Consider the following 18,173-nt stretch of genomic DNA (forward strand, 5'->3'; position numbering starts at 1 on the left):
GGGAATAATTAGAATGCTGCTACACTCTAGTGGCAAGGAGATAAGGACTCAGGAGTGGCCCCAAAGAGAATGAAGGAAAGGGGTACATAATATCAGCAAGACTTTATCGATGAGATAATCAACAGTAAACTCGCATAAAAATCAAAGATGGCGCCAAATTTTCTGTCATGGTAGCTAAAAATGTTATGATTCAACTAAGAAAAGCTGAATTTTAGGCTGGGCGTGGTGGCTTACACCTGTAATCCAAGCACTTTGGGAGGCTGAGGTGGGCAGGTCACCTGAAGTTGGGAATTTGAGACCAGCCTGACCAACATGGAGAAACCCCGTCTCTACTACAAATATAAAATTAGCCAGGCGTGGTGGTGCATGCCTGTAATCCCAGCTACTCAGGAGGCTGAGGCAGGAGAATTGCTTGAACTTGGGAGGCAGAGGTTGCGGTGAGCCGAGATCGTGCCATTGCACTGTGGCCTGGGCAGTAAGAGCAAAACTCTCTCTCAAAAAAAAAACAAAAGAAAAAGAAAAACTGAATTTTAAAAGAATAATCATTTTGATGTATTTTTTGGATTTCTTAAGCCTGAGGTAATAATCAGCCTGTTATTTTAATTAGACAAGCACTGTATAGCTTAAATCTTCACTGTTTCACACAAAAACATTTTTCTTCATCTGAACTTTTATAACATTTACTGTTTGTGCTAGTCATTTAGTGTTCATTATAAAGTAAGTTTTATTCTCAGTGATCATTTCATGTGAACATACTTCTTAATTCCCCAAAGAACTTTGTACTCCCAAAGAATAAGTCCAATGTTTTACACTCATATCCCCCATATCTCTCTCCCTAGCACAATCACTAACTATATGTTCACTAAGTATACTTTTCTGAAGTGTACGGTTCAGATATCTTTTGAAAAATATAAAGGATATATTAAAAGTTATAATCAATATTCTAAAAGATGAAAGGTCAGGATGCCATTAAACAAAAACTAGAATAATTTATTGGAAATTAAATATGTAAAGTAGAAGAAAAAGATGAGTGTAAAATCAGAGAAAAGATAAGAATTATAAAATAAAACCAGATAATTTCACAGAACTGAAGGACATAAGTTTCTACACTGAATGTGATCACACAAGTAGCTAGCCCAATAAACAGAGCAAGATCCACACAAAGATATATCAAATACTGAAATGTCAGAACATCAAGAATAAGGGAAGATCAATAAACCTCAGAGAGAAGGAAGAGGTTATATACAAAGGTTCTGGAGTCACAGTAATATCAGACTTCTCTATAATCACCTGGAAGCTAGAATACAATTGAATAATTACTTTAAAATGAAGAAAAAGTATTTCCAACCTTCAATTTTATACCCAGCCAAACTATAAAATGTAAAAACCTACAAGGTCTACAAAAATTTACTTCCCTTGCACTCTTCCTTAGGAAGCTAATTAAGACTACATTTGGGCTGGGCGCGGTGGCTAATGCCTGTAATCCCAGCACTTCGGGAGGCAAAGGTGAGTGGATCACAAGGTCAGGAGTCCAAGACCAGCCTGGCCAAGATGATGAAACTCCATCTCTACTAAAAATATAAACATTAGCTGGACAAGGTGGCGGGCGCTTATAATCCCAGGTACTTGGGAGGCTGAGGCAGAAAATTGTTTGGACCCAGGAGGCGGAGGTTGCAGTGAGCCGAGATCTCACCACTGCACTCTAGCCTGGGCGACAGAGCTAGATTCCATCTCAAAAAAAAAAAAAAAGGCCGGGTGTGGTGGCTCACGCCTGTAATCCCAGCACTTTGGGAGGCCAAGGCAGACAGATCACAAGGTCAAGAGATCGAGACCATCCTGGCCAACATGGTGAAACCCCGTCTCTACTAAAAATACAAAAATTATCTGGGCATGGTGGCACGTGCCTGTAGTCCCAGCTACTGGGGAGGCTGAGGTAGGAAAATCGCTTGAACCCGGGAGGCAGAGATTGTAGTTAGCCGAGATAGCACCACTGCACTCCAGCCTAGTGACAGAGCGAGACTCCAACCCCACAAAAAAAAAAAAAAACAAAGGAATATGTTTGGCTGGATGTCATAGCTCATACCTATATTCCCAGCACTTTGGGAGGCCAAGGCAGGAGGATCACTTGAGGCCAGGAGTTTGAGATAAGGCTGCACAACATAGAACCTATGTTTACAAATAATTTTTTTTTTAATGAGCCAGGTATGGTGGCATGTGCTTGTAATCCTAGCTACTTGGGAGGCTGAGGCAGGAGGACCACATGAGCCCAGGAGTTTGAGGCTGCAATGAGCCACGATCATGTCACTGCATTCCAGGCTGGGCGACAGAGGGAGACCCTATCTCTATTGTTTAAAAAAAAACAAAAAACCAAAAATATGCATCGTTCTAGAAAAAGGAGATCCAAGAAACAAAGGAATCAACACAGAAGAAGGAATTCCTCAAAAAGTGATCAAGAGAAATCCCAGGATGACATCTGTGTATCAGGCTTATAAAAGAAAAGTCTAGAGCAGAGCAAGAGAAGTGAGTGTTCCAGGGAGGATGTATCCAGTATTTAAATGGACCTAAGGAATAACTTGGTATGATTGATCATACTGCTAACTCTGTGGCTAAATTAGTGGGAAGTGAAGAATCAAGCAAATAAACAAACTAATGAGGCAACTGGGTTATTTTTGTTTTCTGTTTGTTCTTTTTTTTCTTTGAGGCAACTGTTAATTCCAAGACAGACAAAAAGTTTAACACAAAAATAAATCACAGTAAAATACCTGACTTAGTGGTGAATACTTACATAGCTCTAATGCTTTAATCTTTGACTATGTAATAAAAAATTGTTTAATAACTGGAATATTGGAAAAATAGGAGGAAGAATGATATGAAAGGAAAGAACTAAATCCCCATCTTCCATGGGAATAAATCAATAAACAATATATACAATTATTTTTTTCTGTCCAGTGAATGGAATACAGTGTTTTGGGTTTTTTTAGACGATCTTATTCTGTTACCCAGGCTGGAGTGGAGTGGTGCCGTCGTAGCTCACTACAGCCTCGAACTCCTGGGCTCAAGCAGTCCTCCCACCTTGGCCTCCCAAAGTGTTGGGACTACGGGCGTGAGCCACAGCACTCAGCCTACAACTGTTAAATGAAGAAACCAGAGTGTAAACATGTTTCTCAGAAACAAGGGTACAAAGAGCTAAAGAACAGCTATGAGGCTGGGTGTGGTGGTGAGCTCCTATAGTCTGTGCTACTCTGGAGGCTGAGTCAGTGGGATTGCTTGAGCCGAGTTAGAGGCTGTAGTGTGCCACAACAGCCACTGTGAATAGCCACAGCACTCCAGTCTGGGCAACATAATGAGACCCGTCTCAAAAAAAAAAAAAAAAAGGAACAGCTATGAGTTGAAAGAGACTGTGAGGCTGTTTATAAAGAACAGGACTCCAGGGTCTGGAAGGACAGAACTGCTTCGTTTTTATATAAACTATTTAACTTTTAAGACTATTATATCTGAAACTTTGAAAAATAATTTTTAAAATTTGGATAGCGGCCAGGTGCAGTGGCTCATGCCTATAATTACAGCATTTTGGGAGACCGAGGTGGGAGGATTGCTTGAACTCAGGAATTCAAGACCAGCCTGGGCAACATATGCTACAAAAATTTTAAAAACTAGCAGGTCATGGTGGTATACACCTGTAGTCACATCTACTCAGGATGCTGAGGCAGGAGGCTCACTTGAACCTGGGAGGTTGAGATTTCAGTGAGCCATGATTGTGCAACTGCGCTCCAGCCTGGTTGACAGAGTGAGACCCTGTCCTAAATAAATTAATTAATTTAATTAAATAAAATTTGGATAGTAACTATTTAACTTAAAAATAGCAATCTTACCTCAGAGTTTACCTAAAGATACAGATATGCAAAATAAGAATAAAATATCAGTTTGTCTTCTGGTATTCTCCCTAGATGCCACTCCCAACCTCCCTTAAAAAATAACTATGTACCTTTTCATGAACTTAAATAGCTACCTATATTTTCATAGCTGTTTATCTAGGCTTAATTGTTGACAACCCATGAAAAGAAATACTGGTTCTGTTGCAAAAAAATTATTAAATGATGCCATGTGAGCATTTGAAACGCATACCAATAAAAACTACCACAGCAAGTACAGGTTTATCCAAGTAAAGGTTTTGAAAAACGGTGAAGGGCCATTATTTGAGAAGTGTATGCCATGATTTTTGGCTCTCCTATGGCTCACAGGCCTATAAATGATTCATTTAATTTATTCATATAACACAGCTTTATAGATTTCCTTTTTACATTTGAGGTACCATGCTAAATTCTAAATTTCCTGAAATCTGTATTCTTTTTTTTTTTTTTTTTGAGACGGAGTTACACTCTTGCTGCCCAGGCTAAAGCACAATGGTGCAATCTCGGCTCACTGCAACCTCTGCCTTCCAGGTTCAAGCGATTCTCCTGCCTCAGCCTACCAAGTAGCTGGGATTACAGGCATGCGCCACCACACCCGGCTAATTTTGTATTTTTAGTAGGGACGGGGTTTCTCCATGTTGGTCAGGCTGGTCTTGAACTCCCAACTGCAGGTGATCTGCCCGCCTCAGCTTCCCAAAGTGCTGAGATGACAGACCGTGAGTCACTGCGCCCGGCCTTGAAATCTGTATTCTTATTTATATTTCATGGCCTAAAATACCGTAAAATGCTTAAACGAGCAGCATATATTTTAATCTATTCACACCTCCAGTTCTTTTTTAGGGAACAAATTCAAATTTAAGAACAGGATTTATTGTTTATGGATTGACATGGAGATCAAAAGCACACACAACTCCTAAATTCAACATTCTGAAAAAGCTCTCCATTATCTTTTCTAATTTTCCTGTTGTCCAAGAGTTGGATGTGGGTGGAGGATTACCTAGGTGCCGAGGAAAGAGACTGAAGGCACAAACTGTTTCAGTATAATAAAGAAAATAGTTAGGATAAGAATAGTCATAATACAAATTAGATATAGAGATGATCATGGACAATTATCAATCATTATTATAAACATTATTAATCATTAGCTTTTAATATTACTCTTTGTTGCATTACTAATATAACCTACGAATAACCAGCGGGTATAGGGTCAGGTGCTGAAGGGACATTGTGAGAAGTGACCTAGAAGGCAAGAGGTGAGCCTTCTGTCACGCCCACATAAGGGCCGCTTGAGGGCTCCTTGGTCAAGCGGTAACACCAGTGTCTGGGAAGGCACCTGTTACTTAGCAGACCGTGAAAGGGAGTCTCCTTTCCTTGGCGGAATCAGGAAACACTCTGCTCCACCAGCTTCTTGTGGAAGGCTGGATATTATCCAGGCCTGCCCGCAGTCCTGGGGCCTAATCCCCTCCCTGTGGTGCTGTGCTTCAATGGTCACGCTCCTTGTCCACTTTCATGCTCCTCCCGTACTCCTGGTTCCTCTTTGAAGTTCCTAGTAGATAGCGGTAGAAGAAATAGTGAGAGTCTTAAAGTCTTTGATCTTTCTTGTAAGTGCAGAGAAGAAAACGCTGACATATGCTGCCTTCTCTCTCTGCTTCAGCTACCTAAAAGAGAAAGGCCGCCTATCCTGTAATCACGCGACTTGCTTCACCTTGTCAATCACTTAGAAGATTCACCCTCTTTACCCTGCCGCCTGGTCTTGTATGCAATAAATATCAGCGAGCCCAGCCGTTCGGGGCCACTACCGGTCTCCGCATCTTTATGGTAGGGGTCCCCGGTCCTAGCTGTTTTCTCTTCATCTCTTTGTCTTGTGTCTTTATTTATTACAATCTGTCGTCTCCGCACAGGGGGAGAACACCGGCTAAGCCCCGTAGGGCTGGACCCTACAGTTTGACATATATCATGGTATCATGTCAATGCGGATCACGAGGTCAGGAGTTAGAGACCAGCCTGGCCAAGGTAGTGAAACCTCGTCTCTACTAAAAATACAAAAAAAATTAGCTGGGCATGGTGGCGTGTGCCTGTAGTCCCAGCTACTTGGGAGGCTGAGGCAGGAGAATACTTGAACCTCGGAGGTGGAGGTTGCAATGAGCCGAGATCGCGCCACTGTACTATAGCCTGGTGACAAAGCGAGACTCCGTCTCAAGGAAAAAAAAAAAAGAAGGGGCACAGTCTTCTGCATTCTCAGGTAAACAAGAATATAAGTATCAAACATACATGTATTATATGTAATACATATTATGTGTGGCCGGCCATGGTGGCTCACGCCTGTAATCCCAGCACTTTGGGAGGCCGAGGCGGGCGGATCACGATGTCAGGAGATCAAGACCATCCTGGCTAACACAGTGAAACCCCGTCTCTACTAAAAATACAAAAAATTAGCTGGGCGTGGTTGCGGGCGCCTGTAGCCCCAGATACTCCGGAGGCTGAGGCAGGAGAATGGCGTGAACCCGGGAGGCGGAGCTTGCAGTGAGCCGAGATCGCGCCACTGCACGCCAGCCTGGGCGACAGAGCAAGACTGCGTCTCAAAAACAACAACAACAACAACAAATAATTAGCCGGGCATGGTGGCGGGCGCCTATAGTCACAGCTACTCGGGAGGCTGAGGCAGGAGAATCGCTTGAACCCGGGAGACTGAGGTGGCAGTGAGCCAAGATCGTGCCACTGCACTCCAGCTTGGACGACAGAGAGAGACTCCGTCTCAAAAAAAAAAAAAAAAAAAAGCAAAAACAAAAACAAAAAATATATAAGTATGTATTAAAAAATAGCAATAAGAAAAAAAAAAGACAGTAAGCTCCACGAAGATATAAGCTCTGTGATCCACTATGGCATCTCCACTGCCAGACAACATCCAGCAACTTACTTGGAACTAAAATGTATTAAAGGAATAAATGAAATACTACTTTGCAATTTTGTCTGCCTTCTCTAACCAACAGAGGTGCAAAAATATCACATTCTAATTATGTATCAGGTATTTATGTGTCTGCGAAGGAAGACCTGTCTCGTTAATTTTTTATCCCCAACAGCCTAGAAAATGTTGAAAGAAAAAAAATGGGGAAAAAAGCCCTTTTCTGGAACAAGTTAGAATAGGACCCACATACATTTTGTTACTAACAAAACGTCCAGCTTGTCTTTCTTCTTTGAAAACTGCATGGCCTTAAGAGGAGTCCATTCTAATTAGGAAAAAAGTCACCTTTTCAGAAGCAGGCGCTTCCCACTCCAAGCAAAGTGAAGCCAAGTTAGCAAAACCGCAAAGACTTCGCTAATTCAAATACAAGCTAATTTATTATTATTGGCGCAAATTAGCCACGTTCTTTTGCTGCGCAGGTCAACGTCCACAATCATACTGACTCTTCCTGTAGGGCGAATGTCTCACCAGTAGCTGGTGAGAAGCACAGCTCTTCTCAGCCAAAACCGACAGAGACTGGAATTTGTGTAGTGCAGTAATCCAAACCCCTCGAGTAGATATGCCTGCTTTAAAAATCTGCATCTCGTAAGAAATGCCTTAATTTTCCATATTAGGAGCTGAGAAAACAAGTCTCCTGAGCCCTTCAGAGACAAGTTATTTTCCAAATACTACAACCACTTCCAACCACCCAACAATGCCTCAGCCCGAGGGTGGGCCACACGCGACACAGCGCTAAAGGGTCACAGCCAAGCTGTCCGCCGCCTGCCTTCCCTTTAAAGAAGCCGCACACAAGCGGGCTGCCCCGGAGTTCAACTTCCGGCCACCTAGTGAGAGGATGTTTTCCTACTGGAGCTGAGCCGCGGGGGCGCGCCCCCCGGCCGCGCCCTCCTAGCCACGCCCTCCACGCCCGGCCTTCGGAGCGCGAGCTCGGGCGGGCGTACGGAAAGGGCTGGGCCACGTGGGCGGCTGCTGAGTGGTTCGCCTTCGTCCCTCAGCGCGCAGTCAGGCGGAGGCAAGCTCAGAGCGCACGGAGAGCGCGGTAGCGCGCGCCCGCGCGCGTTCTTAGTACCCTCCCCGGTGACGTGCCTGACCGAGGCCGCGCCAGGGCGCTGTTGCTGCCAATACAGCTGTCATGGCGTCCGAGGCGCTGGCTGCGGAGAACTGGCCGCGGTCTCCATAGAGCTGGGGGCGGGCGGCCCGGTATGGAGAGCAGCCCCGAGAGCCTGCAGCCGCTAGAACACGGGGTGGCGGCCGGGCCAGCGTCAGGGACAGGTTCTTCGCAGGAAGGGCTACAGGAGACCAGGCTCGCCGCTGGTGATGGTCCTGGGGTATGGGCGGCGGAGAACAGCGGCGGGAATGGGCTGGGGGCGGCGGCCGCCAGGAGGAGCCTCCCGGACTCGGCTTCTCCCGCGGGCTCTCTTGAGGTTCCCGGACCCTGCAGCTCCTCCCCGGGTTTGGACTTGAAGGACAGTGGTTTGGAGAGTCCTGCTGCTGCCGAGGCGCCTCTGAGAGGGCAGTACAAGGTGACCGCCTCGCCGGAGACAGCCGTGGCCGGTGTGGGTCATGAGTTGGGTCCCGCCGGAGACGCGGGAGCCCGCCCGGATCTCGCCGGCACCTGCCAAGCAGAGCTGACCGCCGCCGGCTCGGAAGAGCCCAGCAGCGCCGGCGGCCTCAGCAGCAGTTGCAGCGACCCGAGCCCTCCTGGGGAATCTCCGAGCCTGGACTCTCTGGAGTCGTTCTCTAACCTGCATTCTTTTCCCAGTAGCTGCGAGTTCAATAGTGAGGAGGGAGCGGAGAACAGGGTCCCTGAGGAGGAGGAGGGTGCGGCGGTGTTGCCCGGGGCTGTTCCTCTGTGCAAGGAGGAGGAGGGGGAGGAGACCGCTCAGGTGCTGGCGGCCTCCAAGGAACGCTTCCCGGGACAATCTGTGTATCACATCAAGTGGATCCAGTGGAAGGAAGAGAACACACCCATCATCACCCAGAATGAGAACGGACCCTGCCCCTTGCTGGCCATCCTCAATGTTTTGCTCCTGGCCTGGAAGGTACATTCTGCAGCTTTCTACTTCCTACAGCTTTTGGGGTGGAGGAAAACGGGGTGAGGGAGCTGCTGCATGGCTTCCTTTCTTTCCTCATTCATCAGTCCCCTTCTTAGATGAAATTCATTCCAAGACTTCCATGTTGAAAGAATATTCCCTTGTACATACATCGAAAAGAATTGCCCCTAACGTCAGTTTTCTCTTGTAGTGTTTAAGAGTTCAACATTCAATTGTGGTTGATAGACTTAGAAACAAGAAGGACTTAGAGCATCGTAAATCTTATGATTATTTTAAACTATAATTTCCTACATTTTCTTACTGACCTTATCACATATGCAAAAAAGTGAAGAATTGGGGAAAGTAGTCTTCAGAAGTTACCATCAATCCGTGATATCATGGACTAAGTTTTCATGGTTATATTTAGTCTGATTTCCAACTAATGCCCCATTTGTGTGTAGATACTTAAGAGAATGGTGATGGGGAAGATGTGGCTCTTTAGACAAATTCCATTTAAGGAAAAGCATTGGTCTGAGACCCAATTACCGTAACTTCTTGGTTTTCAAAGATTGTTTTCATTTTATGCATGATTTTTACTTGCCTCATTTCTTTGGCTCTCCTTAAATGGTTTGGCATTATTACCAGTAACCATGCATCCGAATGTGTTAAGGGAGCTAAAACTCTAAAGAACTAAAATAAGAAAAGATATGTCTAAGGTGAAGGAGCAAAAAAGGGAAAGACCCTTAAAAATAGGTATGTTGAGGACTCAGAGCGAGTTTCCTGTAAAATGAAGTGTCTTATTTAAGCTTGCAGTGTTAGGGTGCTGAGAAGATGCATCTCACAGCACCTATTTTATTTTCAAATTGGTAATTATATCTATAGATGCAGTGTTTCCTAGAAAAAAAAAAAACAAAAAACTGGGTGTGGTGGTGTGCGCCTGTAATCCCAGCTACTCTGTAAGCTTAGCTACTCTGGAGGCTGACACAAGACAATCGCTCGAGCCCAGAAGTTTGAGACCAGCCTGGGCAATATAGTGAGACCCTATATTAGAGGAAAAGAAAAAGAAAAAAATAATCTGGATTCTTCTAAACAGTTAGGTAGAAAATCAAGTAAAGGGAATAGTGTTTATCAAACATGCCTTTATCTTCCTGTCGCTAGCAAGGACTGATACAAAAGAAATAAAATTAAAAACCTTGCCATTGTCTGGTGCATAATGGCACTGAGATGTTTTGAGTGAAGACAGTACCTGCCCTTAAAAGGCTGTCAAGCTGTTTGAGGTGGCATCATTAACTTACTGGAAACTGTTTAAGAACAAGAAATAGTAAGTTATATGAGACAAGTGGTAGGTAAATTGTGGTAAATCTGTGGAAATGCATTTGATATTCAAAAAGGGGACATTTTCCTTTGGTATGGCGTAGTCCTAGAAAGCTTCATGGGATTTATGGGTCTTGAACCAATCTTTTTTTTTTTTTTTTTAAGACGAATTAGAAGAATTTAACAGATCTTTTAAGGAAGAGAATTTAGAATAACAGGGAAATGGAATTCCCAGGGGAGAGAAGAGTATAAACCAAAGGAATGAAAATAGAATGGATATTGTGTGTTCATATGTTTATTACATGACAGAAGTGGTAAGTTAATGTTGGAGAATAATGAAAAATAAAGTTGAAAAGGTGAACAGGAGCCACTTGATAAAGGCCCTCAACTAGGGAGTTAGTTGGACTTCTTCTAACGGGCCAGAGTCCCTAATCTTTTTTGTAGGAAGGAATAACTATTATTTTCCTTTAGTCTTTTTTCTTATGTAGTACTGCAGAAATTCAGAGGAAAGGGCAAGTACTGTGGTCTGGAGTATTTGGGAATAGATGCATATTAAACTGATTCATTCAATTCAGACAGATTCAAGTGAATGATCAAATGTTTGGGTTCCCACTATGCGTGAGGTACTAGAAATGCAAAGATGAGGCCGGGCGTGGTGGCTCATGCCTGTATTCCCAGCACTTCGGGAGGCCGAGGCGGGTGGATCACCTGAGGTCAAGAGTTCGAGACCACCCTGGCCAACATGGTGAAACCCCGTCTCTAGTAAACATAGAAAAAATTAGATGGGCGTGGTGGTGGGCACCTGTAATCCCAGCTACTTGGGAGGTTGAGGCAGGAGAATCGCTTGAACGCGGAAGGTGGAGGTTGTGGTGAACCGAGATCACGCCACTGCACTCCAGCCTGGGCAACAAGAGTGAAACCCCGTCCCAAAAAAAGAAAAACAAAAAAAAAAGGAAATGCAAAGATGAGTATGATGCAAATCTATGTTTGTGTAGCTGACTATCTAGTGGGATGACAGACATATAAACAATAGTTACAGTGCAATGTGAGAAGCTCTAATATGCTATGGAAGTGCAGAGAAAAGGGTAATTGGGGAGGGGATTATCAAGGGAAGACTTCATAGAAGAGAGAACCTGTGAACTAGATCCAAAGGATGAGTGAGAGAATACCTTCTGGGCAAAGAGAATAATGTATTGAAAGATACTAAAGCAGAAAAGGGTTTCTTCTACTTGGAACCTTCAACCTTGGTTGAAGTGTGCAGCATAGGAGGTAAAGGAAGTGGTGGTAATAGCAGGAAATAAAATTGATAGGTTTTGTCAGACTGTGAATGAGCAAGCATGCTAATGAATTTGGAGATTATTTTGTAAATCTGTGGTTATCAGTGTTTTTTTGCTCCAGCCTATTGATGCACACAAAAACCAGTCATAAGTAATCATTGATGATTGATAAAGAGATGGATAAGAGAAGCAAAGTAGAGCAGTATTCTCAAAGTGAGCCAGGGGTACTAGAAGTCAAAACTATTTTTATGATAACACTAAGATGTTATTTGCCTTTTTCACTCTTATTCTCTCACAACTGTCTGTGGAGTTTTTCAGGCTACATGATGTAATAACATCGCTCTGACAGTTAATGCAATGTGTGCCTCTGTACTTTGTGTTTTAAATTTTTCTCAATTTTAATTTATAATAAGGTAGATAGATAGATATCCACATAGATGAAAGTTATTGGGGGTCCTCAATCATTTTTAAGACTGTAAAGGGATCTGAGAACGAAAAGTTTGAGAAATGCTTTAGTAGAGAAAAATAGTAAATGGAGTGTGAAGGTGGTTGTCAGATTTCAGAGGACCCATTGCTATAGGTGTTTAGACTTTATATATAGCTGATATTGGAGCTATTATAAATTTCTAGATAAAGAAATGGCATGAAGAAAGTGGTCTTTTACTTTGATATTAGGCTAGAAGTAAGATTGTAGTGAGTGTAGCAGGAAGAATTAATGCGGATAGTGCTTTGGTTAGAGAGTTCTTTGCCCCCTCTCTTTGATGAGGATAATGTAGTGTTCCCAATGATGACTTCTCCCAATGATGGCTATAAGAAGTGAAGACAGTAACACCATTTTTCAAACCTGAGTAATAGAGATTGGCTGGATCTTTCCAAAGATAGGGAAGGTATGAAGGGAATTATTTTAGATGGGAAAGTTGATGCCAAAGTTTGGTTGTGTTGAGTTGGAAATGTCCAGTAGTGGGACATAAAAATATCAATGTTCGTTATGCTGTTAGAAGCATGGACTGGGTCTCAGGAAAGAGGCTAAATTTTTTTTTTTTTTTTGAGACAGAGTCTCACTCTGTCTTGCCCAGGCTGGAGTACAGTGGCAGGATCTCGGCTCACTGCAGCCTCTGCCTCCTGGGTTCAAGTGATTCTCCTGTCTCAGCCTCTCGCGTAGCTGGACTACAGGCGTGTGCCACCACACCGGCTAATTTTGTATTTTTAGTAGAGACAAGAGTTTTGCCATGTTGGCCTGGCTGGTCTCGAACTCCTGACCTCAGGTGATCCACCTGCAAGAGGCTATAAAATTATAGAGAAAAATCAAATTGGGGAATTACTACATAGAGTAAATATGGTAGTTCTGAGACTAAATGAATTCTCCAGAGAGTAGTGAGCAATAGTTCTCAACTTTTCTTCCATCCCAATATATGTGAGAGTGACAAATTGCCAGCATAAACAAACATCCTCTCCATCCTGCCTCAGTTTCCCCATTCCCTCTCCTCCCCTACCTCATTCTCCAGGAGACAGAGAGAAAACAGAGGAATAAAGATTCAATTGGGGGAAGAGAGGAAGAATATTAAGGGTGAGAGAGTCAAAAACCAGCATAGGCACAATTTGAGATGTGGAATGACAACTAGAAATAGGGCAATGTCATGATAGTATTCAGGGAAAGATAATGTAATAAAAATGTAGTACATTACTGTTGTCAAATGCAGCAGCATCAGAGAGCTTAATGGAGTAGGGAAGATTCTGCTGAAAATGACAGGTGTAGGGACAAGGTCACTGAAAAGTCAGGATAACATGGAATCCTCAGTTCTCTTTAGAGGAAAGGAACAACAACCGTATTTTCTGAAGTAGTGAGAGGAATGGAACAAGAAAAATACAGAGACCAGGTCACGTTAAGATAGAGGGGTAGGCCATGTGTGGTGGCTCATGCCTGTAATCCCAGCACTGTGGGAGGTTAAGACAGGAGGATCGCTTGAGCCCAGGAGTTTGAGACCAGCTGGGGCAATACAGTGAGACCCCCATCTCTGTAAAAAAAATAATAATAATAAGGAAAAAAAGAGAGGTAGATGAAAATTGAAGCCTCATATTTTTCAATTTGGCAAAATAACCATTGAACTCATAAGTAGTAACTATTGAACGCATTAATAATTAAGATTGTAAAGCATTTGACGGGGTGAATTTTGTGAGAAAAGTATATTGCATCTTAAAGGAGAATCTCAGTGGAAATTATGCTTAGGAATTTCAGGCACAAACAGAAAGACTGCCAATTAGTAGCATGGATAAATTGAGGTTTTCTTTAAAAACTATGAGCATATCAGTTTTGCTTTGTTTTTTGTCTTTCCCTAGTTCGCTTATGTCTGGAAATAGGAGCAGGAAGAATGACTGGTTAGAGTTATCAAGACTTGGGCTTTTCTTTCAAGAACTGACACGTGGGGTATAGGGGGAGAGAATTAGAGAATTGAAAGTGAAAACAGCTGATCATCTGAAATTAGAAAATCAATAGACTGAACAAACTGGGAGGATTTGAGCAAAGGAATAAGTGTAGTGGTTCTGGATGAGAAGTGACAGTAAAAATGATCAAACAGAATAAGGACTGAGTTGAAAGTATTGGTTCAGAACTGATAGAGAGTAGGTGATCATTCATAATCTATTAAATAGTTCGCTAGGCACTGTGGCTAACGCCTGTAATCCTAGCACTTTGGGAGGCCGAGGCCAGAGGATCAGTTGAGCCCAGGAGTTTGAGACCAGCCTGGTCAACATAATGAGACCCCTCTCTATAAAAGAAAAAAAATTTTGTTTAATTATAAAAAAAGAAAATCTATTAAATAGTTGAGCTGTGATGCTCTAACATCAAGAAATAAAGAAATCTATTTATTACATTTAATTCGAGCTCAAATTTGTAATTCTGTTTACCTCTCATTTTCAAGAGATAGTTTCATCTACCTCTGTATTTTTCCTTTTTATTGTTTTTTTATGGAGACGGGGGTCTCACTATATTGCCCTAGCTAGTCTCAAACTCCTGGGCTCAAATTACAAATTATACCAGGTAAATTTATCAAAATGTGTGACTTAGAATACATTTTTATTTTCCTTCTTTTTGACTATATTTGATTTTTAATAGTTTTTAAAAAATCTTATTTTAGCTGTAATAAATGCTATTTATAGGTATATTTGAGGGCTGTGACCCATGTAATTAGGTGTTTATGAAGGTAAGCCAGAAGGTATATAACATATATTTTAGTGCTTACAAAGATATTTCTTTAGTAATAGAGGGAATCCCTACTTGGTTATACTTTTTTTTTATTTTAGAAGAATGTTACAGGTTCTGAGGCCAACATACATACAAAAAACTTACATGTAACCTATACTATACATTGTGATAGAGAAGATAGAATATTTTGATATCTAGTCATTGTATAGCATTTTAGTAGAAAAATGAATGCACTAATTTAAGATGCTGGAAACACATCTCCTCTTCTTCTTAACTCTTTTTGGTAGGGAATTCTTTTCCCAATTTTTTTCTTTGCTTAGTATAAGCTGAGATTATCTCCTGTTCCAGGTCATGGAAGGAATACCAGGGTCCTGAAGCAGGATTTTTTTATATAAAGTTGGTTTCTCCAAACATCAAACCTAGAAACTGTAAAATAAAGATTAATGTATTTGATTCTGTAAAATATAAAAAAGCTTTAAAAAAAGAACAGACACACACCAAAAAAAAACCCTCACCATTAGCTAAATCAAAACACACTAAACTAGGAACTATTTGCCAGATTATATGTCTAAGGGCTAATTTCCTTTGTTTGTTTGTTTGTTTTTTTGAGATAGACTATCATTCTGTCACCCAGGCTGGAGTGTGGTGGTGCAGTCATGGCTCCGTATAGCCTCGACCTCCCGAGCTCAAGCAATCCTCCCACCTCAGCCTCCTGAGTAGCTGGGACCACAGGTGTGTGCTACCATGCCCACCTAATTTTTTTTCTTTTTTTTGAGACGGAGTCTTATTTAGTTGCCCAGGCTGGAGTGCAGTGGCACGATCTTGGCTCGCTGCAACCTCTGCCTCCTGGGTTCATGCAGTGTCCGGCTAATTTTTGTATTTTTAGTAGAGATAGGGTTTCACCATGTTGGCCAGGCTGGTCTTGAATTCCTGACCTCAAGTGATCTGCCCGCCTCAGCCTTCCAAAGTATTAAGATTACAGGCGTGAGCCACTGTGCCCATCCAATTTTCTTTTTTTTTTTTTTTTCTGTAGAGATGTGTCTTGCCATGTTGTCCCGTCTGGCCTTGAACTCCTGGTCTCAAGTAATCCTGCCTCAGCCTCCCAGAGTGCTGGGATTACAAGCGTGAGTCACCATGGCCAACCCTAATTTCTTAATTTACAAAGCGCCCTTATAAATTAGAAAAAGGTGAGCAGCACAGTGGCAAAATGAACAAAAGGCTGTTAACAGAAAATTCAAAGTTCAAATGGACATATGCTCTTGTCTCATTATCACCTGCAAAGTGAGGCACCATGAAGGTGAGCCTCTTGCCAGGGCTGAGTTTTTGCTCTATTTCTCCTTCCCTCCTTGATGACTTTTTTCCCCTCAGATCCTTTCACAGGCTCTTCTAGCTTCCATCTAGGTTATGCTTTTTCCTTTGACTTGCAGAAACATTGTAATCACACAAATTTTCTCTTCCTGAGGTAGCACAGAGCTCTTTTGAGGTTTTCCAAGTGTGTTTATTACTTATAAAAAAGGAAAAACAGATGGTGAGCCAAAGGTTCCATCTTAGCCTCTGCCCACCTTGTTTTTAAATATAGATCCTGTAAAAAGAGATTAAAACTTCACACAATTGTGGGGTTTTGTTTACACAAAAGACTTAACATTTCTGAGGCTTTCATTCCCAGTCTCCTCCAAGAATTAGAATTGGTGTTGTAACTCTGGATTTGTAAGATAAGGTAGACAAGGGCTGAGGAGAGTATAAATACTGCCAGTAGGAGTTGCCCTCTAATAGTGATAGATGTGTTCATTTTTTCTTCTCCCCTTGGTATGAGTAGTCTTTTAGTTAAAAACCTTCTCACTCCCCATCCAACCTTGTCTGTTGAGTCCCAGGTGAAGGACATTTGGGCACAGGTGGTACTAGCAATCATAAGGGCTTTGAATAATAATAGTAAGTACTCAATTATTTTTGTGTCTAGATACTATGCATTATTTTACATGCATTGTATGTGTTTTCTCTTTTAAGTTTCTCAACCACATCATGAAATCCTTATGTAGACTATTGTTATATATATAGAAAACTGAGGCCGGGTGTAGTTGGCTCACACCGTAATCCCAGCACTTTGGGAGGCTGAGGCAGGCGGATCACTTGAGGTCAGGAGTTTGAGACCAGCCTGACCAACATGGAGAAACCCCTTCTCTACTAAAAATACAAAATTAGCTGGGCGTGGTGGCGCATGCCTGTAATCCCAGCTACTCGGGAGGCTGAGGCAGGAGAATCACTTTAACCTGAGAGGGAGGTTGCGGTGAGCTGAGATCACACCATTGCATTCCAGCCTGGGCAACAAGAGCGAAACTCCATTTCACAAAAGAAAAAGAAAGAAAGAGAGAGAGAGAGAGGGAGGAAGGAAGGAAGGAAGGAAAAGAAAGAAAGCAAGCAAATTGAAGTGCATAAAGTTTAAATAACTAGCCCAAGGTAAGATTATCACCCACTCTAGAACCAGAGCTCTCACACAGGCTGTTTGATTGGGAAGATAAAGTTCAAGATAGCAATAAGTCTGGTGGACAATAGGTCTGGGGCAAAACAGGGTGGGAGAGCCAATGATAAAGTCAGAGAAGCAGAAATGGACTTCATGATTCCTTAGATCGAATCCTGGGATCTTGGTACCAGTTGGTCTTTGTACAGACTCCGGTTTTTAGCTCTCTGTACTTTATCTTATGTCTTCTGAAGTGTCTGACACTTCTAGTTTCAGAGTCTCTTTGGGGTACTATGGTGAATAAGCTGGCCTTTCCCATTGTAGTTTATTAAATATATTCTTGGATATTTTTCAGTAATTAGTAACTTCTGTTTCCACTGCTACTACCCTATACCCTAGTTCAGGCCTTCATCTCTCACCTGGACTACCTTAGTAGCCTTCAAAATGGTCTCTTGTCTTACCCTATTCTCATCTGTCTTTCAAGCAATTAATGTAAAAGTTTTATTATCAGTTTTTTGGGGGGGAGATTTTTCAGCATTCTAAGCTTGCTGAGCTTCTTAAATATAAATAGTGAATTCTGAATGGAAGATTCCTTCTTTTACTAATTTTTTTTTTTTTCCAGACAGTGTTTCGTTCTTGTTGCCCAGGCTGGAGTGCAATGGTGTAGTCTTCGCTCACTGCAGCCTCCACCTCCTGGGTTCAAGCTATTCTCCTGCCTCAGCATCCCAAGTACCCGAGATTACAGACACCTGCCCCCATGCCCAGCTAATTGTTTTGTATTTTTAGTAGAGACAGGGTTTTACCATGTTGGCCAGGCTGGTCTCGAACTCCTGACCTCAGGCGATCAGCCCACCTTGGCCTCCCAAAGTGCTGGGATTACAGGCATGAGCCACCACACCCAGCCTACTAGTAAATCTTTTATTAGTAATTCTCACTGCAACAACATTCTTTATTGCTCTAAAACACTTTGAAGTGCATATAAAATAAGACATTTCTGCAAATTTAATATGTGTGAATAT

The 18,173-nt window shown here is 42.3% G+C and overlaps 1 protein-coding gene and 1 long non-coding RNA gene across 3 annotated transcripts in view; one reads left to right on the forward strand and one right to left on the reverse strand.

The window, feature by feature from the left end:
• Positions 1 to 4,759: 4,759 nt before the first annotated feature.
• Positions 4,760 to 7,469, reverse strand: LOC134760207 (uncharacterized). Its single transcript, XR_010137165.1, has 2 exons — positions 7,067 to 7,469; positions 4,760 to 5,457 (listed from the first exon to the last, which is right to left on the reverse strand). It is a non-coding gene; the product is annotated as an uncharacterized LOC134760207 (long non-coding RNA).
• Positions 5,451 to 18,173, forward strand: part of MINDY2 (MINDY lysine 48 deubiquitinase 2) — an 86,709-nt gene continuing 73,986 nt past the window's right edge. For both annotated transcript variants that reach the window (XM_002825499.6, XM_009249882.4), the window contains exon 1: positions 5,451 to 8,915. In XM_002825499.6, coding sequence (XP_002825545.1) covers positions 8,076 to 8,915 — 840 coding nt within the window. In that variant the 5' untranslated portion in view covers positions 5,451 to 8,075. The remainder of the gene's footprint in view (positions 8,916 to 18,173) is intronic.

The sequence above is a fragment of the Pongo abelii genome, chromosome 16 (genome assembly GCF_028885655.2).
Source record: "Pongo abelii isolate AG06213 chromosome 16, NHGRI_mPonAbe1-v2.0_pri, whole genome shotgun sequence".
Lineage (NCBI taxonomy): Eukaryota > Metazoa > Chordata > Mammalia > Primates > Hominidae > Pongo > Pongo abelii.